General features: G+C 44.6%; 1 protein-coding gene across 5 annotated transcripts; it reads right to left on the reverse strand.

Annotated features, from left to right (window-relative positions):
- Positions 1-800: 800 nt before the first annotated feature.
- Positions 801-21,832, reverse strand: ATP6V1C2 (ATPase H+ transporting V1 subunit C2). 5 transcript variants are annotated; one of them, XM_055810231.1, is made up of 13 exons: positions 21,716-21,832; positions 20,614-20,772; positions 18,988-19,055; positions 13,612-13,697; positions 8,830-8,924; positions 8,069-8,160; positions 5,679-5,777; positions 4,554-4,622; positions 3,521-3,613; positions 3,031-3,124; positions 2,640-2,737; positions 2,113-2,242; positions 801-1,307 (listed from the first exon to the last, which is right to left on the reverse strand). In XM_055810231.1, exons 2-13 carry the CDS (start codon positions 20,740-20,742, stop codon positions 1,212-1,214), a joined length of 1,149 nt encoding a protein of 382 aa, XP_055666206.1. In that variant the 5' UTR covers positions 20,743-20,772; positions 21,716-21,832; the 3' UTR covers positions 801-1,211. The 5 variants fall into 5 exon arrangements, with proteins under 5 accessions (XP_055666206.1, XP_055666207.1, XP_055666208.1 ...); XM_055810232.1 differs by having other exon boundaries at positions 21,627-21,761; XM_055810233.1 differs by lacking the exons at positions 13,612-13,697; positions 18,988-19,055.
- Positions 21,833-24,565: the final 2,733 nt, after the last annotated feature.

A 24,565-nucleotide genomic window follows, 5' to 3' on the forward strand; every position in this document is an offset into this window, starting at 1 on the left:
TAAATCACCCCCTTGCTGCGAACAGTCTTGACAGTTGGCCTAAAGCCTAATTAGACGGACAATCTCATTTTAAATGCTCTTTCAGTCTTCCTTTTCCTACTCCTTCTCAGGGGCTTTCTCTTTCTTTGTGCCAGACTTGGTGAGATCATTAATAACAATGGAAGTGGGGTTGCTGCTGCAGTGGGAGACACTGGGAGCTGTTGGTCTCTTCCCCAGGATTAGTGGTGTAGCTAATCCCTGTTTTTGGGGCTTGAGGATTTCCAGGTGCTAACAGGAAAAACACCACGGTGCTGTCTCCAGTTTGATTTGAAATTACTGTTTCCTTGGAAGAGGAGTCAGAACTGGGAATGGGCTACTACTGCTGCTTTTTTAATAGAAATACTACTATATTCTGTTGCTTTCTATGTCTTGTGTATTTGGTGTCTAGTGAAGTGACCCTGATGTGATCAGCTTGTTTCTAGGTAAGGAACTGTAAGAACTGAAAGTTTCCCTCCTTTCAAGGAAATAACTTACTATGGATATTTGTCATCTAGTGTCTGTAAGAGATTGCCTGTAGCTCACCCCTCTGAAGGGCAGTGTTAATAACGACAGGTGGCCCCAGTAACCTGACCACTGCTCTGGTGTGGGAAATGTGCTCCAGCTCTAAGTCATCCCCGCAGATGAAATCTAATGGAACTGTTCGAACTGAAATGCCTTGGCAAAAACTAAACTTGTGAGTGCCTGGGGCTGTAAGTCATGCTACAGTAAGTTCCATAGCAATTTTGAGGATCTTTCTTCTTAAGCGTTTTTTAAATTAAAAAAAAATTTAGGTTTTGTTCTGATGCTTTCTACTTTTTCTGAGGTTTTTGTTTGGTTGGGATTTTTTTGCTTTGTTAGAAAAACAGGACTGTATACATCTAGTAGATCCATTAGCCACCATACTTTTTAAATTGCTTTATTTCAAGTCCAGTAGATATTCCATCTTTGTAATTTACAAAAAAAAAAATAAATACTACTATAGTACCTCCTGCCTCTGAAATGTTTTTGTAAAACTATGAAAAAGATATTTATATAGAAGCCACCACAGAAATTACTGAAAGCGGTAGGAAGATCTTAAGCAATTACCCTGCTACAGGATCTGCGTTTTAATTTGACTTTCAGTAGCTAAAGATTGTTTTACTGTAACATAAGGGTCTTGAAAACTAATAGATAAAGCTCGAGCAATTTTTCTTTTAACTGCAGTCAAGAAGACTAAGGTCGATCTTGAAATAGACATAAGGATAGTATTCTTGATTACTCAGTTGTAAACCAGGGATGTCCATGCCAGGCTGCAAAAGAAAACAATATGACTTTAGTACAGGTAAACAAACTGTTGCACAGTTCCAAGCTACAGTGGATTGCTCTTGCACTCTTCTTCCACAGGTGGAATAGAGTTTTGTATTTGCTCTGCTTAGGATAGGGGACTCACCACTGAGAATGTGGTGTTTGGTGCTTTCAGGCTGCCTCATGCAGTTAACATTGAGATGTCATGCTTGGCTGCAACTTTATGAGCACGTATTGTAGCGTTCTTGTGTGCTTCAGCTCTAGAGCAACTCATTTATTTCCTCCTCCCTTTGTTCACTGGGAATCTTTACACTTGCTAGTTTTAGGCTACTTTAACACCCTACTGGTTTATCATGATTATCCTAAATTGTTTGTGCACTCAAGATACGGGGAGGGAGAAAGCAAGCACTGCTGCCTGCTGAAGTCAGTGACGCTTTTTTAAGGGGGACAGAGGCATCCCAGTCCTAGCATTTAGTTCTGAAGTCAATTTCCTTGTGTGTATCTGAACATTTATAGAACTGAAGCTTTTTACCTAGAGGAACTGCCATAATTGAGCAGACCTGTTTCAGTCTGATAGCTGCAAGCATCAGCTCCTTCAACAGAAAACGTAAGCCATCTTTATGCATCTCCATCATGATCTGAGCCTGACTGTTACCCTAATCCAACCCCTAACCTCCAGCGATTAGCGCTGCATCCAGGGCTCCTAGCACTGCAAGGTGTGAGGAGATGCGTGCTCTAGCACCTGGATGCTGGAAGTGCCCACGTGGCTAAGTGGAGACAGGCTACAGCACGTGCAGTCCAAATACATACATCCATTATACTTGCTGCTGCAACTTCATCCAGGTGTTTGAAGACCACATTGAGGACGTCCCTGAGGCGTTTTACAGACTTCCTATTTGGCTGCAGCAGCATCGCTTGGAAATTCACTGGGAGGCCATACCTTGAAATACATCAACGTACACGATCATCTGCTGGGAAGGGACACACCTTTCTACTCCTGCCCCTCTCCCTCTTCAGTCTTCTGGCATGCTAGCTGGCGGTGTGTTTGCAGAAACAGTTGCAGCGGTGGTGTGCTGCCTCATCTGAAAGCATTTTCTTTTTGAAGCTGAAAGTCAACTAAACAGCATCTTTCTTTCCCACATCCCCATAAGTTTCCCCAAAGAACTGGTTTTCATCAGCTTTTTGTGTCACCTCTTTTGTGATCATCAGAATTGTCTCCCGTGAGCTCCTGGAACGAGGTGTGTAAGGGATGTTCCACAAAGTAACTGCCACAGGAAGAGCTCTGTACATTTTGACTTCTGCAGGTGTCTGACAGCACTGCGTGTTTAGCCACTTACCTCAGAACAGATTCAACAAAAACTCTCAAGGCTTTTACATGGATCCAAGCCACAAATGCTTCACTGAAGTTCACTTTCAGCCAGCGCAGTAACGGGCCCTAGGAGAGGAGACACCCCATCGTTGTGATCCGCTCCCGGTGCGAAGCAGTTCTGCAGCTAGCACCACTGAGGCCATCACAGGCTGCTGAGATAATTCTCAGGCAGCCTGTTAGTGGCTCCCAGTTTATCAGAAACTCGAGCGACCTTGGAAAAATTGTGTTCTCTATCCTGTGCCTGTGTTTTCTGGGCTAAATGGTCTGTTGGAACCATAAGGCTATGAGTGAGAGGTGCTTAGGCATGCCAGTAGCAAAGGCTGTCACTGTGTGGGCCATCAACTTTACGTGCTACTTACGTATTGTTGTTTCTTATCGGAAGCTAGTTTCATCAGCTCTTCCTTTTCACATTTCAGTTCCTTCTCATCAAAATAAAATTCTCGAACCATGAACCTACAATTGAATGACATTTGCTCTCAAAAGCTGCAGTCCAAGCAATATGCATGCTTATTTCTTTTGCCTCTGAAGAAGCAGGTACAGGATGTTTCAAAGTTGCTAGCCGTTTAACCAAATAAAGTATGTGGAGGGTGGGAGTTGAAGTCACCCCCAGAAAGCACAAGAGCAGGAGGAACAATTCCAGAATCTGTAGTTTGGTGCTTAAAGAACAAGATCACTGCATCTGCTGCCAGAGCTCCTTCCCACCCTGCCTTCTCAGTGGCTTAAGGGCAAGCAGCAGCTGGAACAGCGAAGTCCTAAAAACCAGTGATGGATGCAACTGTACAGCCTGCAACAAGCCTCACCTTTATCATCTGCTTGCTGGCTCACCCCACCTAGCAATCTGCTTCTTACCTGTTCTCTCTGGCTTTAGCCTTGAAGTCATCCATCACTTTCCTAAATAGGGTCACAGTGAAGAGTCCTCCCTCTGCATCCTCAGCAATCATTCTGTGGGAGAGAAATCCACTGCTGTGATTTGACATGGCAAATCCCTCATGCCTTCTTTACGTTCCTCTTTTGCAATTCTTTTTTTTTTTTTCATTCACGATACTGAACAACATCCTGCTTTTCAAGAACTGCTGTGACTGAAATGGGAAACCAAGACTTTACTAGCACTGGCCACGCTATCTCCAATGTAAAACTCCCATGAGTTAAGTTCCTGAACGCATCCTAGTACACACACGTTCTGCCTGCCTGATTTTTCTGTGATTCCTGGTAATATTCCCCCACTTGCCATGCACTTGTGTTTTGGTGACGGGCAGCAGCAAACAGCTTGCTTCTTTCTCTGTGCTTTCCACTTCTTCCATTTCAGGTAACAGCGCTGTCACCTCTTGTGCCCTGGAATGGACCCCATGGTCTGTGTGAGCTGAACAGTGAGATATTTAATTCCTAGGAAGGATTTTCTTACTCCAGGCAAAAAGACAATTTAATACAGCATTTTCTAATGCAAACGACAGTACGCTGAAATATCCTATTCTACAGCAGAAAGCAATTAAAGATGCAAAGACAGCATTTGATCTTTGTAAAAAGTAGTTTCCGTGAAGTTGTATGTGACTGCACGTGTCTGAATTATGCCTGAATAACTGTAAAAAATTGTATGTTTTACACAAAAAGCAAAGGGCCTTGTTGAAAGCAGAAACAACTAGATAAAGAGAACAACAAGCTACCTGTAAAAAAAGACTAATATTTTTTTTTTCTTTCATCTGCACTTCTCTTCAACAGAGTAACTTCTGATTTCAATTGAGAATGAGATTGGGTAAATCTGTATGTTAACAAGGAGCCCATGCATTAGGCAAGTGATTCCTTTCAGGATCCAGCCGTTTGAGGGGCTGAAATATGGCAGGGATGTCTGAAACATACAGGGAGCCTAATTTGGGATTTCACTTACTTGGTGGAGCGAGGCACTACCATATCGGAGAGGGATTCATAGGTCTTCTGCCACTGTACGTAGCTTGACCTTTAAGCAACACAAGACAAAGCACAGTAAATAAATACTATATCTTAGAAGCGAATGTGTTGATAAATACAGTTAAGCTAATGGCTTAGGGTAGAAAGGTTAGAGCTCTTCATGCTGGGTTATATGACTGAGGTATTTTAAGCCTCTCCTGACCTTTCCTCTCCTAGTCACCAGCCAGGGAGACACTTCCCGCAACGATGCACCCTCAGTCCTCACTTTGGGTCTTGGCATGAGGAAGGAGCCAGAGCAGGAAGCTGATGGTGGTAAGAGCGTGGCTTTTGGCACATACTTCCAGGCTGCCACACAGCATCCCATGCTCCAGGAGCCTGCACAAGCTGCCCCTGATCCACAGGGTACATCTGCTGTGTGCAACATCAGAGCTGATCTGGTGCTACACTGCAAACACCGCAACTGCCACCGCTGGGGAGAGGGGCCAGGGGGATGGTAAGAGTTTGCAAAGTGAGAACGCTGTTTACAAGGGGAATCTGAAAGAATGTAGATAACAAACTCAACAAACTCACCTCAGATAGCTTTTTGTAACGTGGTTTTCATAGACAGGAAAGTGATGGTACATACTGCATGTGTGTGTTGGGACAGGGCTATAGGGAGAGGAAAAGTTTTGTGGGGGCTTCTGAGAAAGACATCGTGTGACTTCTGTGCAGGCACTTACAAATACACAGCCAGCAAAGGCCTTCTGAGTTTGACAGGTCTAATCCCTTTTATAAACTGGCTAAGGTTCATCAAGAATCTATTTTTCTCTTTTTTTTTAACTTGTACTAATCCTATCAAGAGGCTGTTTGAGAACCCACTCTGTAGCCATTAAAAACCTACATCCCACTTCTATCCTGGTCCGAGTTTGGAGCAGTCTGTCTCTTGCTTTTATGCCAGGACCACCCTTGGCAGAAACCGTGCTTTCCCCCTCGCTAACAGCTCCACCCATGCCCCAGCCACGGTGCTGATGAGCTGCCCCAACCTGACCCAGCACCACCTGGATCCGGTGCTCGGGCCTGAAACTCCACGCCACGCTGAGCGCATGTGCACGCACTATAGCCTTACTTTGGCACCACGACGAGCAGCGTGATAAGATACTCGGAATTCAGAACAAAGTCTTCTTTATGCACAATGTCTGCTAGGGTCCGGGTCAGCAGATTTCCCCTGTGGTGAAGAAGTCAAAGAATAATATGACACTAGCAGGAAGCTAGCAGCGGCACATGAGAGGTATTGTGCTGCAGGTATAGCTGCTAATAGCATATACTGGGGTAAAAGCAGGCTAGGAAAGAGATTTCTAAAGGACACACCTATACTTCTAAAATGGCCATTTAGTTATTTTTACTGCAACTAAAAAGAATAAAAAACCAAGTAATACTAACGGCAGGATATTGGTGACTAGCATTAGGCTAGTTTATGCCCTTTATGTGAAATCGCACCATTCTGCTGCTATTGTTTCTACACTGAGGGTACAGATCCTTGGGAACTGCACATCTGAGGTTACCAGCCCGCTCCCAGTCCTTGCTGCACCTTGTGGAAGGCACCTGCTTTCTCAGGCTGCCTGTTGAGCTGCCTGTGGGACCATGCTTCAGTCCATGTAAGCAATGTTAGTATGGACCTAAGCCATCAAAGCAACCCTGGCACACCTGGACTGCCGTGCACAAGCACACGGAGACACCTCCAGCTGAAGGACAGCGGGAGCAGCGTTCATATGCAGGTGGGACCTGTCGGGGGGGGTGTCTTTTCACAGCCTAAGCCCACTTGATCACATTGAGTCCCACTCGTGCCGCACACCTAGGAAGTATAGATGGCTGGGACTGGCCGGGCACGGCTGGGAGGCACTAGGTGTGTATGGGCAGAAAGCAGCCACCTTCCCTGTCGCTGGGCAGGAGTGAAGAATGACCTGAATCAGTAGGTTTTGGTTTGAGGTTTGCTGGGCCAGTCTAAACGTTAATTAACTGGCAAGTAACACGTTACTAGATGTTTGTTCGACCCAAGCTATCCGGCACCGGTAGACAACCAGAGATGCCAGCATTTAAATGTGGATGGGATAGTGAGAGGAAGATAGGCCTGGACCATGAGGTCTCCATTCTCCCTCATTGCCTTGCTGGAGGTCTGGCACTGCTCATGTTCCCCACCCAGAGCTCCCGCCTCTCTCCAGCTGATGTGGAAGCTGGAGAGATGCTGCAAGAGTGGGCTGGGAATCTGAACGGCATCAAAAAAGGGGAAATGGGATCTAATGTCCCCTTGTCCCTCCTACCCGTGGTTATCCACATGCACACAGCCTGAGACAAATGTGTCTTACGCTTGTCTATACCAAGCTGGAAGCAAAGGCCAGTGGTGCTGGGGGGTGGTGGTGAGGCATGGCCACAGGAACTTAGCAGAGAGAGGGGGAGATGTAACTGTGAAATGGCTCTGCTGACCGACCCTCTTGGGCGCTGCAGTCCCCATGTTGAGCAGGTCTCCGTGAGGGATAGCATCTTTTTGACAAACTCATTCTGAACCACCACCTGGAAGTATTTTTTCTGTGGCTTCTGGTTGGGTTTGGTGGCGTTGGTGCCAGGCATGCTCATTTTAGCTCCACATTCAGGACAAAATTCCAACTACCCTTGAGTCTGGTTTGAGCCCCTGTGAGTATCTTCCTTGAGTAAAGGCTGGTTTCTGGGCCGGCTGCCAGCCTGGCTGGCTGCGGTGCCAGGAAGGTGAGGACCTGTGTCCTGCACCCAGAGCAAGGGGCTGGAGTAGGAAAGAGCAGCATACATGAGCACGTGCTGGCTGGGGGCTTGCATAGCATCAGCTAAGTTGCTTTAAATTTACTACTTACTGGGATTTAATATTCTCCCCAGTGATACCACGGAAAAAAATCCAAGTATCAGTACTGACAGGTAAAGACCATAAGCAGTTGAATACAAGAGAGAAAATGCCCGGGAAGCCCTGACAGGCCATTACCTGAACCAACAGAATAAAAAAAGAAAAATGTAAGTGGGATGCTGGTGAGGTACGGGAACAAGCAAGACAGAGCTCTTTCCTATGGGAGTTTTGCAAATGCTGTTCAGAACATAGGAAACAGCTCCATCTTGCAAAGGAACACACCAGCTGACCCAGCTCATCTAATTTCTAATGCCCTAAAATCTCACCAGAACAGTATGGTGCATTTGGTTTTGACTCTTTCCAAGACTGTCTGCTCACACCGCCAATAAAATCTTATTAGGATCTGCAGCTGTGATGATTTGAGATTTGCTGATGCTATTATTCTTGATTTTGAGATATGCTGATCACACCAGCTCCCTGTCTCCAGCTTTTCTGGGTCTACAGATGCTTAGCATGCCCCAAAGGCAGAAAGATTTGCTCCCACCAGAACACACGTGGTCCACTGCACAGCAATGGGTGTGAGCGTGCACTGTCCTCAGTTGAGCCCTGCAGCCTTCCAGATGCAAACAGGCATGTGCTATACTTACACAGTTTTTTTCTCCAGGCTTTGCAAATTTCCTTTAATGTTGTTGTATGCAGCTGATCGGGTCTTTAGGTCTGTTTCTATTTGAGTCACTTGCTAAAACAAAGCAAAAAACCAAAGTGACTCAATGCTTGAGGTGTTGTCCTCACCCCCTCCCACTACCTCTGCACCTTAAGACAAGGTCACAGCTGCCAGCCCCTTGTAAAACCACCTGATCGTGGCCCAGAGGGAGCCGGTGTCAGAGCTCCCCTGTGGCAAAGGCGTCTGCAGAAAGCAGGGTTCAGGGAGCTGCTGCTGCCTGCGTTACAGCTGTGACTAAGGAGCAAGTTCACGGTTTCATTTCTTACTTGTTTTGAGCAACACATCACATCTTTCTGAAAGGACTGACAATCTAAATAATTCATCCAGCCTGCAATGCATTTGATTTAATGCCAGGCCAACAATTTTACAAAAGAACTCCAAAATGGAGAATAATAAGGCAGCATAGGAAAGACAAATATTACAATGAAGGGGGATTAAAGAGCAGAAAGCATGTCAATGTAATCCGGTAAATCTGATAAAGGGCCATATACTTACAGACTGGATAGGTTTAAATACATGTACCATTATTATTACAGTAGAAATTAAAATAGCATCAACTGCTTCAGTGCAAAGTGTGTGTTTCTGCCTGCCCAAACCACAAAGCTCTCACTGACTGGCATGAGAGGAGAGACCAAAAACTGCCAAAGGACACGCTGACATCTTAAAATGTTGAGTACAATTTACCTTTGCTAATGCATCCGATATATTCTTCAGTGGCTGCTTTATGGGATATTTGGCCATGTCCCACTCAAACCGTGTCAGGTAGCTAATTAGGTCAACTGAAAATGCAAAGAGATGCATGAAAGCAGATAGCTCACCAGATGGCAGGTCAAAGTTTGGGTAGTAGTCCCCAGCTATAGCCTAGGCATAACTTTGATTAACATTAGAGACAAGAGTGAACCAGAAGCCTACCTCTGAATCCTCATAGAAATTTGATCAAGATCAAATCCACACAGATCATATGCCAAATCTAATTATCTTTCTAAACATTTGCAAACTTTGAACCAGAAATCTTCTCTGCATTATACTCAACAGTACAGAACAAGTGTTAACTGTAAAATTAGCTGTATCAGCAGAACACAGCAACGTGCAGCCATTCCTCTTCCCAGCAGAAACAGCTTCATGTAACTTCAGTCTTGATTATTGCAATATGCCTGAATTTAATCCCAGCAAGAGCTATCAGAAAAATACTTTATTCCCAGGACCAGCAGTAATACTCAGGGTTGTTGAGTTTAATCAAAAGTATTAAGAGCATAGCTGATGTCACTTCTCTGTGATTCAGTCAAGCACTCACTAGAAATCAAACAAATTCAGGTGCAATGAGGAGTTCCTCACTGACCTTGCACACAAAGCTCTCCATCTTGCACAAAGCTATATCACAGTTCCCTAAATGGATACATCCAGTCACAGCATCCAGTAACAGAAATTCACAGCAAGACCCTGAGCATGCAGCCTCCCATAACAAGGTACCCTTGGACCATGGGGAGCCAAGGCTGCTCCCCAGGATCGAGGGATGACAACACGTACAACACCCAGCTCCCAGAACGGGATCATGCTGTTTCACTCTGAAGACCAAAGCTCCTTAACATTAGAAAACATTAAGGCTTGGTACCCTACAGTACCAAATCAGAAGTTCTCCTCTAGCAGCTCATGAAATCAGACAGCTCTTTGCCTGAGTCTGAGAGCCTTCAGGATGCCAAACACACCCCTACATAGTGTTCTTGGGCAGCTTTATGGGATGGGATGAAATCACACATCCTGTCACAACAAGCAGAGGAACTGGGGCTGTCTCCCTGTGGGTTAGGGAAGCTAGAGGAAGGCAGCAGGCAGGGTCTCAATGTCTAGACAAAGAAGCCAGAGGCACTGTCACCTGCAGGGTGGGCTTCCTTCCAGACCAGGAGGGTAAACATGGAGAGTATCTGGGAAGTGGCTCTGGGGAGATGGGGAGCAGAACAAGTTCAAGGTGCCAAGTAAAATGAGGGGCGTGCTGCATTCAGTGCTCCTTGCTGCCTTGTCCAGAGTTAATTCAGTCCCATAGCAAGGTCTGAGCACAATTTCTTTGGGCTGGACTTCCAGGATGTGGGGAAAACTTAATGAACTGAGATGCATGAGAAGGAGTGTGAAAAGTTGTTGCCATATGACCAGGCTGAGGGTACTACCCAGTCTTGTGTGATACTGAATACCTTTGGCAGGTGAGCGCTATCCTTTCCATGGGCTTCTCTCACCCCACAACAGAGTCAGTTTACCCTATTAGATTTCCAAAGTATGGAAAGTCTCATGTTAGGAGGAATCAGGCTTCTTAGCAAGGGCTAAACTGCCTGGGAGGCAGAGAGCACCAGCATGATGGTGTTCTCCCCCTCTTTCCAAAACCGCAGCTGTGTAAAACTCCCTCACATCCCACGGACAGGAGTCACGAGGCAAAGATCTAACCTTTCCTGCTAGGGCCTGATTGGGAATCAATAAATGCTGCTGCACTGGGAGGGTGCAGAAAGTGGGCGAAACTGCAGAAGGCAGGGACAGCTATCCCACAGCTCCTGGTGTGCAGTTCTCCGGCACTGCTTGCTCATGATCTCCAGGGGGAAGGCAGGGAAGTCAAAAATACTTGAGCGGCAAATTTCACCGAGCATTTTCAGCATGAGGTACGCGACACAAGGATTTCATCCTGCTGCCCCTCTTTCAAGCTTTCTTGCTTAGGCTTTGCTAAATTCAATGGGAATAACACCTGCAAGAGGGCACGGTATCACTGGGTTGCATGGAGGAACAGGCTCTTTAAAGACGGACACTAACCTATTTATAGCTGAAGAGATATGAAAGTTCCCTGAAGACCTACACATGCCCTTTCTATCCTTGCATTCCTGGAATCTCAGCAGAATTCAAGTGTTAGGCAGTGAAGCACAGCAGGAGTTCTCAGCCTGTTTTACAGGTTCACTCCTGAGCAGCGCTCTGGCACTGGTACAGTTTAGTTAAGCAGCCTGATCTTGGGGATGGCACAAACTACTGTGAACACACTAGCAGAACTGAGCTTAAAATGCCAAGCAGTCCAAACACCCTGATGTTCCTGGAACAGCACCCTTCACTTACGGAACCTGTCAAGTCACTTCTCAAAGACTTCACATAGCTGCCTATCCAGCCCAGATGCTTCCTACCTACCCCAATGCACTCACAGCTGCCCAGGAACCCCACAGCCTGAATCTCTTGTAATTCTAATTTACTAACTCAGCTCTAAGAGACGATGTTAAATACCTTCCCTTCAAAACACTTAATTCTTCAAAATCGTTATGCTTCCTGTTTTGCTTTGTTTTGAGCTTATAAAGAATGGAGTTATTCCACCACCTACCAAATTTTAAAATTCATTTGGGTTTAACATTGCTATAAATGGAAGAGAATTTGGTCCAAATCTTTGAAGAAAAACTTTACTTACATTTCACATTTTTTATTCTGCCATAAGCAAGAAAGCATCTCCTGCTGTTGTGATATACTAAAACTCCCTTTATTACACAAACACATATTTCCCTCTTTGAGAGACATCTCCACATGGCTGCTTCTGACTGTTGTCCACTGGAAAGCGGTGTGTGTGTTCATGTAACTAAAAGTGCTTGATTTTCTAGTATTTTGCATTTTTCTTTACAAAAACTTAACCAAAAATTTGGTAGACACACAGACAACATCTTCATCAGTTTGTGCACCAAACTGTTGTCAGGATTATATACAATTGAGCTAAAATCAGAAAACTTGTGTAACATAACAAAATGTGAGTTGGGATGGTCTAATAGTCTGAAATGGGACCATGCAGCAAGAAGTTGTTCTTATATTTTGTTTCTGATTTCATGACCTCAAGGAAGTCTTCAATTTCAGGGTCCTTTTGCTAAACAGAAAGGGAAGGAGGAAAAATTCATACAGCAAAGCTGCTTCTGCTTATGAAGTACAACACTGCAATATATTAGGGGAATCCTCAATTTTTTAAGATGTAGTCAATAATCTTGGAAAGGTTAATGTCTTAGTTTAATATGATTTGTTTGGATGACAAAATCCAGAGGACAGAAATTAGTAACACATACAAGTTATTTCCACATCCTTCTATTACAACATATGCAGAGCTGATAGGAAAGGAAAACGGTGTATAAAGAGGAATCAAAGGAAATAAGTGAAACCTGTTGTTTCTCAAGTCATAGGGATATCGTGATCAAGCTACGAGGTTGTTACTTGAGAAATCCATCGTAACCTGATCACTGTATCTCTACAACCAGACCAAGACTTGTCTCTAGCACTAATGCACACAAATGCATGCTTGTAACAACACAGCAATCATCAATCCTCAACATACTTTTGAGACATTTCATTTTATCCTTTACTCCTGAAACACAATAAGTGGGATTATTGTACTTGTCAAGCAGTTGCCCTCATCCAATATCAGCCTTATGTCATGCAAGGAGGACATTTCTAGAAGAACTTCCTCCTCATCCTTTACTCATACAGATCTGAAATACAACATTGCAAACAGTCAAAGAGGGATGGAGTGTGCACTCTTAATTAAAAGCATCATTCTACAAGCCTGTAATTAGCATGTGTAACACATCCAATTTTGTTGTACTTTTCCAGGATAGCTGGGGAGGAATTTGCTTTGAAACACACTCAGGGTCTAACAAAACATGTGGAGATCTAGGGGCAATCAGTTTCTAAACGTTAATTTTGTCCTTGACACAGGGTCCCTTTAGGGCCTTGAGTACCATAGCAGATAATAAAGGGGGACATTTAGTTCATGGAGGTTATAAAACCACCATGCTGACTGCTTAGAGATGATGTTGGGGAGCACACAGGTAGTGGGCTCTCACAGCCCTTTGGCATATCAGAAGTGTCCCTGTTGTCACTGCCTGCTCTTCTTTGCTACACAACTGCTGCCAGCCAGGGCAGGACACCACTGGAGGACACGTCCTCTTAACAGGGGTAGCATGTGCATGTCCTGCCAGCCCCTGGCGCAACCTGTGAGTGCAGCCCTAGCTTCACATCCACCTGTAACGTCAGAAATCTGCAGTTAACAACGTGATCTATCCCAGCCCAGTAGGAGGGAAGGCAAATCACTAACAGATCACTGACGGACGTCATGCAGCCACACTGAATGAGATTTAGCTGCCTGTAAAATATCAAGCCCATACAGGGCACAAAAAGGTGCTAGAGCATTTTAGGAGTGAAGAAGGATGTCTCCTGCTTTCCTCTTCACTCCTCAGCTCTGACATTAGAAACTAGCCCAGTACTAGATGCTAAACACTGTCCTGGAAGTGAAACTGGTGCTGGATATAGCTTCTGCTAACTTTGAGAAAAATGGAAGCAGGCTAGGTGTGTTCTTAAAAAACTTTGCTGATGGATGTCCTTTCTAACGTGTGTTTCAATTCCACATGTTTATATTCTGAAGCAAACAAAAGCAGCATCAATGCATTAAAAAAAAAAAACCACATTCACAGCACCTACCTCCATTGGCCAGAAGATTTTCCTGGACTTTATCTTTTGAGTCCTCCATAACTTCTCCTATGTACTGGGCTATTTTCTTTATTACGCTTAGATGTAACAAGAGAGGCTTTGTTAGTGAAGAAACAAATTGAATATAGAACAGTTTCCACAATGATCTGATAAACATGGAGATGCCCAAACAAAACACTTCTGAAGCAAGCAGGTTGATCTGCAATTCAAATGATGATAAACTATCTATGGCATACTGCAGAACTAAACGCCTTACTTCTAAATACACTGATCTCTACAAACATATAGGTAATATCATCTCCCCAATGCTCTAGACTTTCAGAAGACCAAAATTCAGTCTTCTCTACACTGATGATACTTATAGCAGAAACAAGAAGGGAACAAACCCATGTTTAAAACTCCAAAAGTGATGGAGGACAAGACTGAAAATCTGTTCCACAGGATGCTAAATAAACCCTTAGGGCTTGCTGAGACAAGTTTCTTACAAAGTACTCCAGGGAAAATGACAATGTTTGCTTGATTGACAGAAAGAATTTCCTTCTTATTCCTCTTCTTTAGGTGCTCTTTCTCTCTTCTCTTTAGCATGGTGGACAAGAAACTCCTTTAAGGTGTGGGAGAGCTAGATTCAAACCTTCATTCTGCCTGACTCAGAGCAGTGATTTGAACAGAGCACCTCCTGGAGAACATTATATCAACCAAGTTACTTATTCTTTGCTTATTTTAAAAAGAAGATTTATTAAATCCTTCCAGAAGTAGATCCCCCTGGCTCTAGTCGAAGTACCTATCTCATACAGGCCAAGAGCCTTTCCAGCTGTTCTAGTAGCCTCAGTTCATTATAGCAAGTACCGAGTACTATACTGTTACAGTAGTCAGAAATACTCACAGAATTCGGCCTTCAGGTCCCTAACCATTTCAGGTTGACTACTCTTTGTAAAAAAAAAAAAGCAACGCCTCAACAGTAACTGCATAATGATGAAAACAGCAGAGACATGAAGTGGACATAATCCTTGGCATAGGGACAGGGAGCGGAGCTTAATGGCAGGGTTCTTTCTTTCCTTACAGAGGGGAGATTACTACAGCTGCAGGTCAGCTGGAGACTGAGAGGGCACCTACAGTGTTTGGACAATGTGTGTTGTGACATCCTCTGGCTTTCAAGAGCTCAGGAAAGGGGCTTCAGGCCAGGTGCAGATAACATGGAAGCATCAGAGAAAAGTATTTTCTTTGATGTACTGCAAAGCAGTTATATGGGCCATTTAAAAGCAGTAATTCATGGAGGTAAAGATTTCCTCTATCTCCATTCCTGTTAAGAAACTTAATCTTTGGAAAGGTTTTCCAGTCCTGCGACAGGGAGGAAAAATCTGAGATCGCTGATGCTGCCAAGAATGGAGTAGTCAGAATTCCTGCTACTTGGGATCATTCAGCCTGGAGAAGGGAAGGCCCCAGGGAGACCTTGTTGTGGCCTTTCAGTATATGAAGAGGGCTTATAAGAAAGATGGAGAGAGACTTTTTTACCAGCGCCTGTAGTGACAGGACAAGAGGTAACAGTTTTGGTAAACCAAAAGAGGGCACATTTAGGTTGGACATTAGGAAGAAATTCTTCACTGCGAGGGTGGTGAGGCACCGGCACAGGTTGCCCAGAGAAGCTGTGGATGCCCCATCCCTGGAAGTGTCCAAGGCCAGGCTGGATGGGGCTCTGAGCAGCCTGGTCTAGTGAAAGATGTCCCTGCCCATGGCAGGTGGTGTGGAGTAGATGATCTTTATAAAAGTTCTTTCCAACCCAAACCATTCTTCTCATGACCCTGAACAGGCGCAGTTCGGAGTGCCTGTAGGAGGAATATACACCATTGCACTCCGGTTCACATCCTTCCCTCAGGGCTGCTGCAGTTTTTCACCATTTGGCTGCAGCCACTTAGGGACCCAGTGCTAGCTCAGCGCTGCTGGAATACAGCACGTTGCCCACACTTGGGCTGCAGGGACAGTGCAGGGATGCACACAGCCGTTCCCCGTCAGCTGTGAACTTGCCAAACACTTCTGCAATTTTCAGCTTGTAGACACAGCTGGTTTTTGGCTCCTTCACGATGCTCTGGGAGTCCAAAGGAACTTGGAACAAGACACAACTCCAGCCCAGTTGGTAAGACCAGTACCGCAGGAGCCTACAGATGTTACAGAGAAAGCAGGCAACAGGGAAGTGTATAAACCAGTAGCTTTTCCAAGGGGCCTGAGCTGCTTTTATTACTGTTCAGTGCAGCTGGCAGCTAACCTGACAGCTGGGAGACAGTTAGCTCTGGTCTCTCTCCCTAGGTATAGATGGTGGGACAGGGATGTGCTCCCACGCACCTGGCAGACCCAGCTGCCCAGGCGAAACTTGGCTCCTTTCCAGCCCACATGCCCCAAGGTCTCTGCAGCAGGGTATGACCAGGATATATGAGTCAGAGAAATGCTCTCCAGTCCTGGCTTAGTCTCTGTGCCTTGCCACCTGCGAAATGCAAGTGGGATTCACCCATCTGATACATTCCCCATGCAAAGACAGAACTCGCACCCTGTGCACCACTGATATCTGAAGCAAGCGAGAGGAATCAGACCTTCGGAGCTGCCCCACGGACTATAGCGACATCCAGCCGCAAGCAGCTTCCATATTCAACTCTTAAACCTCTGGCTGAGATGATATGAATCCCACCTTGAGCAAATACCATGCTCAAATGATGCGTTGTAATAGGAGAGGGTTTCAGCTAAACTGGCTCAAGAAGCAGTAATAAAAACATGTAAAGAGAGTAACTCCATTTAAGCCTATTATTATGGCTTGGAAGACTCTCACATTTTGTTTCCAAAATTGCTGCAATGTCATTACTTTCATTAAAAAAAAAAAAAAGTCTAAAATTTTAAATTATAGTGTGTATTAAAAGGTACTACCAGCTAGGCCTCTGAAACACTGCGGAGAGCAGAAGCCCCACAATCTAAGGCCATCGCAGAATGCTCTGCTGACTGAGGACCCCGGAGAGCCCCCAGGTAAGAGTGACTGAGGGGACTGTCAGCTTGAGAGAGCTTCATGCTGCCACACGGTGAGACGGAAAAACACTCCACCTCCCTGTGTAAATAAATAATAAAAGTATGTGGAAACAATAGATCCTGCAAACTCTTGCCCCTTCTCTGCTGTCCTGGCAGAAGGCAGCGCTGACAGGTTTGCACTGCCTGACTTTACCGCAGTTGTGTTTATCTAGCAACACTTTAGCAGGTAGCTGTTTCAGAGGAGCAGGAACTTAAACGTTCAGGTCATTTGAACAGGCTCGTAACCCTCTGGATGCAGTTTACTTCAATGAAGCACGGTGCTTGGCATTTTAACCCTTGAATCACAATTTAGACTAAAAACCATGGGCATTTATTTAACACAAAATGCTTTTGATGATCTTATTCTTGTGGGAGTTGATCTGTTAATACACTTACTGTGTTTTACTCTAATGCATTTTTCTTCTTTTTCACATTTTTTTCTTATTTTTTAAATCTTGTTGATCTTTCTTGGTTACCTAGCTCAATAAGCAAACGAGACAAATAAGAAGAGTCCTTACCCCAGCAGGTTATGGTGGAAGGGCCTCACTGACCCCCTTGCTTGATGCCTATAGCATGTCATGCAATAAAAGTAATTACTGTCATTAAAGGGTCGATTAGTGGAGTAAAGTAGCATTCGGCTTGAACAAGGAGCTGTACCATGTCATCAAATTAAGACAAAGATAAAAGAAGGAGCCAGTGAGCCTAGGCAGCTCATGGTGACATTGCACTTAAAACTACCCTCCATGATCTTACATGGATCCTACAGTCAGATTTTCAGAAGCCCTAGTTCTTCACAAAGCTGGGAATTAGTGAAGCCCTTCTGAAAATCAATTCTGCATGATTTTTGGCAGCCCTCAAACTCCGATCACACAGTTGTTTGCCTGCTGTGCTGGCTAGACACACTTTCCATTAGAACAGATAGCAGGTATCGGCACTATCTCTTCCCAAATTTGCCCTCGCTCCCACTTCATGAAGAATCTCTGCAGTGCAAAACAGAGGCCTGAACATGTTTACAAAGAATTTGGGGCAGATATTTTGGCAGAGTCTCAATGGAGAAGGTTTTCTTGATGAATTAAGTTGCTCTGTCCTGCTAAAGATCCTGAAAAAACTAATATGGTTTAGTGTTAGGTAGTACTGTGAGGAGCACGGAGTTGGAGTCAATGATTCTTACAGGTCTCTTCCAACTCAAGATATGAATCATTAAAAAAAATGTAAAAATAACAATGTTGTGTGCAACCCAGAGTGATTAAATGCAATCATCCTAATACAGCCCTGCTGTAGCACCAGTACAATAAAATAAATTTAAAAGAATCCTACAGAGAAAGGTACTCTAGCAGACTTACTTTTACCTAGACTGTCTAGCATGGATGTAAACAGTTTATATAGGTGTTTCTGTATGTGTTGGCAATTGCCAGACAAAATCTGTTAAAGTATCAAGCATATTTAGGCAAGCAAATCCGTATCAGTCCTGGCTGGGGGGGAAAAAAGGCAAAAAGCTTCAGAGTTAACACATGCCTCTGTGACCAAGACCACAGCTACATGGGAGGTATGCTTCCAAAGCAAAAAACCTCACAAAAAACACACACACACACGCACGCATGCACACACACAGACACAGACCAGCTTATACTTTCATTGCCTCAACAACAAAGTCTACCTTGTGCCATGAACAATCTTACAACTTGGCATGTTCTCAGCTTGTTGTACTGTATTGTTCTCTGTACACCCAGGTCAGTTTAGCCCAAAAGGCGAACTAGGCAATGATCACCAACGAGTGAGTCTTTGCCTAAGTAGGTTTGATACAATGTAAGTCAATATTGTAGTTTTCAAGGAGTTTAAAAGCCTGAGAGATTTCATTCACAACTTACTCCTTGGAACTCCTGTATCTGGTAGAAAAGGGGCAGAAAGCTTCATAGGAATATGCTGGGGAAAATAAGATCAGGGAGGGCTTCATATTCTCTAAATGCTTTTCTTATAATAAAAGTTTCTGGATGGGAGGATGTTGTTTAAAAAAAAAAAAAAAAAAAAGAACCCTTGTAAGCAGTTTACTTTCAAGAAGCAGCCTCCCTAGCACTGCCACTCAAACAGATTGCTGTGCAGGCAAAGCTATCATGGACTTATTTCAGCTAAATTTTAAGGAATGATCCTTTCTTCATGATGACTCCATGACAATCAACACAAGGGTTAAATAAAGCCTATCCACTTCAGTCCCGTAATAGTCTGGGCTGAACAGAGTCAGACCAAGGTGAACACAAGGACATACCGTCCCATAAAAACAATGTCTGTTTCTCATTTGTAGGTAGTAAATAAGATCTATTTTACCTTTCAGCAAAGCTATCAAGTTTTCCCAACTCATCTGACAGACCAACAAGAGCATCCAGTGTCCCCACCTGTGCAAAAGATGAGAAGTAGGTGAAAGATGCACAAGTCTGTCTAAGGCTTCTGTTGGCAGAGTCTTAGGGACACCGACTTGTGTTTAGCACTTGTGAATTCAACAATTTGGCAAAACTTATATTTCCTTGGTGGAAAATAGAAGCAATTCCTTTACCGGAGACCTAGGGCATAAAAAGCCTTTTCCAGTAAAGGAAAAAAGTATGTATAGCCTCAAGATTACACATCAGTGACTTCCTTCCCATTTTCCTTCCTGTACCATCAGGTTGCATAAACTAGTCTTTAACCTGATAAAATAGTGACTAGAAATGCACACAATATACATACAAACAAATCAGATGTACTGAGAGAACCAAGGGAAGCAGCACTTATTCAAAAGGGGGTCTCTGTCTGCGTTCTTTGCTATTTCCAAAGACTAAGACTCTCACAAAGCCATTTCCTCCAAGACCAACATCTGCTTTTTGTGACTGTCACAGTCATAACCCCATGTTTATGGTATTGCAATACATTGCTGAACCTTTTCTTGTAATGTTGCCAGCTCAACATTATGAAGGGTCAAGCTGAAGGAGAAGAAACAAATTTTACATGGAACAATTAACAGAATATTAACGGGCTGGTTGTATCTTCAGATACTGCAAATGCTTTATTTCCTTTAACATTAGCAGACCCACACCAACACCAGCTGCATAAGGCCCGTAGACAGCAAAAATACTAGGTGTACATGCAAAAAGCAACACTCTCAGACTGAAACATTAACGTGACAATTCAGTAGGTTCTTACTTGACAACAGGCTATGTTCCCCTTTTACTTGCATCCTTATGTAATTGGAATACCTCGCGTTATAACTGTTAATCTTTTTGGATTAAAGCCAGACCCTGGATGCACAAAGTGTAACTTCATTAAGCGATGGGTGATGGGAATGCCCCAAAGAACCGAGTTCTACATCTGCGGTAGCTCTGTTGACTTTAACGTAGCGTATTTGGATTTTTCATAGCCACAGGTAAAATAAAAATAAGGTGCAGGTCTTATAAAATAAGGATTAAATAATGCAAAGATACTAAAGAAATCACAGATTAATAATCTTCCTATTTATATGATGAGATGAAGCTGGGTAATGTAGCTGAATACACATACACATCCATTTCCCAAGGAGTAATGTGCATTATAGCACAGTTCTCTCTGTCAGCCGTCTTACTGGCACGGTTCTAGATACTTAGCTACTCGCTTTGCATTAGTGACCCAAGATGTATGCCATACGACTTTCATGACTGGAAGTAAAGGGTAGAACAAATGCAACAGATTAGTTATTTAACTCATCCCACTCATCTTCACTCCTTGTATGTGTATCTTTCCAATGTGAAGGTCAGCTTCGAGCACAATGACTGCTTTTCTCTCTGATCAATTTTCAGTTGACTGAACAGAACTCATCCCCCAACTGCAATCTTCTTCTACTCTCTGCGTATTACACCAAAAGGTAAAACCCACATTTACCCCAAAAGTCTTTAGCCCTGGCTAATGCTGCTGTATTACCCATACACAAACCTCTTCCTCATTTACCTTTAAGTCTGGAATATGGAATTTGCTGTTGCTGGACAGGTTGGATTTCAATGTCACCGTGTTCATTCTCTCCCATGCTTGCAGATTTGTTTTATCTCCCGGGGCAGAAATTAGCCAGAACTCCGACATGATCTAGTATTTTCCTTTTGCTCCCGGTTACTGTGGAAAGAGAAAGCAGGTAAGTGGCTAAAAAAGCACCAGACAAAACGTTCTCTTCCCTAAGAACAGGAGGAGTCAGAATGGATCACGGAGGGTTTTTTTTTTTCTCTTCTTTTTTTTTCCAGAAACACCAGGAGAGCAAGTCAGTCCTACATCTGAGACTGAAATGGAACGTGACCTTCTCCAGAATGTCACGGAAAGAGTGCGTCTGTTCCTCCTTTCCCAGGGTTGTTCCATCCAGTTTCTGAATGAAGAAATGAAGCTTCCTCCTCCCCTTTTCCCTCCCAGCCTCTCCCATTCCCCTTGCACCCTTAAGTCCAGTCTCCACTGTGGAGTTCGGGGACCTCACTAAATTATCTGAACATAAATAAGGCTTTCTGCTTGATAAATGGTCCCTTTCAAATTTTTGGATACTTGTAAGCAAAAGTGAAAGCAAGACGGAAAAAGACCCCTGTCGAGCACACAGGCTGCGAAGATGCCGCCGGCGGGAAGCGATACTGCTTCTTTCCCCGTGTTTTGCTCCCCAGGCTGGATAGGTAGGCGCTGGAGGAAGGCGAGCGGCGGCGCCCAGGCACCGGCAGACCCACAGAGCTACAACGGCGGCGAGAAGCCACGGGGGCCAACCCCACCGGCGTTAGCCGCAGGCATCAGGGCAGCCAGCAAGCGGCAGACCCCCGCGCCGCGCCCCCTTCCCCGCGGAGCCCCCCGCCCGCTCGCCCGCCTCTGCCCCCGGGTGCGTGGGGAGACGGCGCGGCCGCCGCCCCCCCCCCGCGGGACTGTGCGCGGCTGCTGCCCGGGGCCGGACCCTCTCTCCGCCGCGGGGCCCGGAGGCGCGGCCGCTGCCCGGTACGCACCGGCTGCCGGTACGGAGGGCGGCTGGGGGCGGCCGGCCGGCGGGGAGGCTGGGGGGCTGCCGCGGTGGGATCCCGCCCGCCGCCCCTACCTGCGCGCTCCGCCCGCGCTGCCCCCCGCTGCCAGCCCGGCTGCCGGGGCGGACGTGCCCGGTGAGGCGGCCGGGGCGGAGCGGGGCGGCGGGGGCCGGGCGGGCGCTGGATGGCCGCCGCCGAGGGGCGGGGGTGCGGGGGAGGCTCCCGCCCGGCGGGCAGGGCTGTAGGGGCGCGGCAGCCCCTTCGCAGCCGGCAGCGGCTCTGGCAGCTGTCTTTTTTGCTTCTTTTGCTGCCCTTTAAACTCGCGCAAAATAGCGCAGCGGCCGTTTGTTGTTATCAGACGCTGACTGCCCTTAGCAAGTCTGAAGGTTCTGGAATAATTCAAGAAACTCTTAGGATACCTTCGTTGCCGGGAGTTCCCGGTATTTCACAAATACGCGGTGCAGAGTCTGCAAGGTAGCGGTGCTTCCTCCCCTGGTGATGCTTCTTCCCTGTGGCTTTTAGTCCTTACGAAGTCTTGAGTTTGCCTTACGTTGCCTTAAACCTCCTTAAGATACTGGGACTGTGTCCTAGGTCTTGTGGAGTCCTGTTCTGCTGAGCCTTCCACACCAGAGCCCCGAAGGAAACAAACGTCTGAAAGCTTCAGGTACCTTTGAGCGGCATCTTTGCAAGCAGGAATTTAACCCCCTCAGACAGTACACGGTGCATCCCGTTCTCATTTTCCAGTTGGGTGATATAATCACCATGCTGTCTTACAGCGCTCGGGCAATCTCTCCCGTTACTGGGGTTTTCTTCAAAAGACTGAATTTTTTTTCTCATGTCTCTGCATATCAAATGTAAATGAAGCCCCACAAGGAAGTAAACAGAAAGATGCTCTTGGCTTTCCATGTGATCTGTCCTGAACTGAGAGGATTTGAGATGCTGGGGCCAGGCAGGTCTGGTCATGCACAGAAGCAGAGCTCTTGACACTTCCAAGAACGTTAAATGAAGGCCCCTAACAGGCTTCTGTACCTCCAGCACTAGGCAAAAGCAGCTGATGTAAGACATCCTGAATCATAGCCTTGGACCTGGACTGTTCCATCTAAATCGTACTTTAGGTAGCTAACATGCAGGCCAAAGGCTCAGACTCTAAATTGATAGACTCTTTAGACTGGCCCAGGATTCATCTTCCCTTGCTTCTCTTTAACGTTTTTAGTGATATATAAAAAAAGCAATTTTTTATATGTCATGTGTGGAGGAGGAAAGTCTCTACTGAAAGCTCTCCAGAAAAAGACACCAAAACAATTTGTGGCTGAAATAACTATTCTCTCTGGTTTTTGGTTTTGTCTTCCCCCCCTGTTTTTTTTTCCATTTATTCTTTCTCCTTTTTAGGCTAATTAAATATCCAGTGCTTATAACCGTGATTATTCTGGTTCTTTTCAACCATGGTGTTCCCTAGGGCACAACAAAGGACTTTGCAGAAGTTGTGCAAAAACCCTAACATATTGATTTGTGTGATGGCATTCATAGAAATAGTGATTGTCTAATCTTCTATTTTTTTTGTTTCTTTAGACTATATGTTTTAATAATGAAAACAGAATTAGCTGATGTTTCAGTACGTACATCATGTATTTCTACCCATAAGAAGGGTCTGAAAGGTATAGTAAACATCATCACCTAGATAAGGCAGTTCTTTCCTATCTCAAACCAAGTACAGTTTTCACTGGATCCTTGCTGCAGTCTCAAGCCATGGAGATGCTTTGCATGATTAATTTTAGAAATGTTACATTCTCATAAGCTTCTTAAATTTAGAATTCTGTCAGTTGACACTAGAGTTAACAGACGGGAAATGTTACTTGCTGCAGTAGCGCTAGCTGTTGGGGATGCTTCTGTACACACAGATATTATAGTGAATAAGGTAAAATCCAAGCTGAAGGGGTTGTCAGATTTCTAGATACTACAATATATGCTATTTCCTTCCTAAGTGTTTTTATTGCAGCAATGTCACTTTTCTTATTTTTTCATATGGAATCATTTGCTTTTGGTTACTGTTATTACAGTGGAAAATATTATGCTACTTAATTTATTGGTTTAATAGAAAATTATCAAAGAAACATTATATTAATACCTAAGCAATGTCTGACTGAATGTTTTCTATTATCACATTTTCTGGTTTCACTGTGACTTTTAAACGTTTTTTTCCCTCCATTATACATTTTTTTAGGCTGTATGAAGCAGCAGTGAAGGTGGAGGAGGGAAGGAGCATGCAGCACCACATGCCATGGGATATGGAGAGTGCACCGCACACTTTGGCGGTAACACAGCTGTGACAGCTCATATCTCCCCTGCCATTTCCCTGACTGATCCTTGTGATGCCATGTGATCTCAAAGCTGTCTAATTCCCCCATGATCATCATGTGTCTTTCTGCTCCCTTTGATCCATCAAGACACTGAACCTTTCTCTGGCTTTGCCTCTCTCTCTGTTTATGAGCACTTCCTCAGATGCCACACTAAGGAGCAAAACTCTGTCTCCAAACAGTCATTAAGAGTCCTGAAATATCCTACTTGAAGTATCTCCCAAGGCAAATTTCTCTAATGGATAACCAAAATTATTTACCTAGACAATTATGACATTGACACTAATGGGAATGTTAAGTTTATGTTTTAAGCTTGCAAATCAGCAACCACAGAGCTGTAGTTCTCTATAAAACAATTTATACATCTATCATGTGCATTACCTATTTAGTCCTCTAGTAATGTGTATGGGTTTTTTCCTCTGCTTAGAAAGAATCTTTTAAATCCTATTTCCTAGTTCTGTGTGTTTTATTATTATTGTAGCAATGTATTTAAAATTACAGTCTAATGTATTTCAGTGAAGGAACTATTAACTAAGTTGATAATGGGTAATAAATTATTATTTGAATGGA

Source organism: Falco peregrinus, chromosome 7 (genome assembly GCF_023634155.1).
Source record: "Falco peregrinus isolate bFalPer1 chromosome 7, bFalPer1.pri, whole genome shotgun sequence".
Classification (NCBI taxonomy): domain Eukaryota; kingdom Metazoa; phylum Chordata; class Aves; order Falconiformes; family Falconidae; genus Falco; species Falco peregrinus.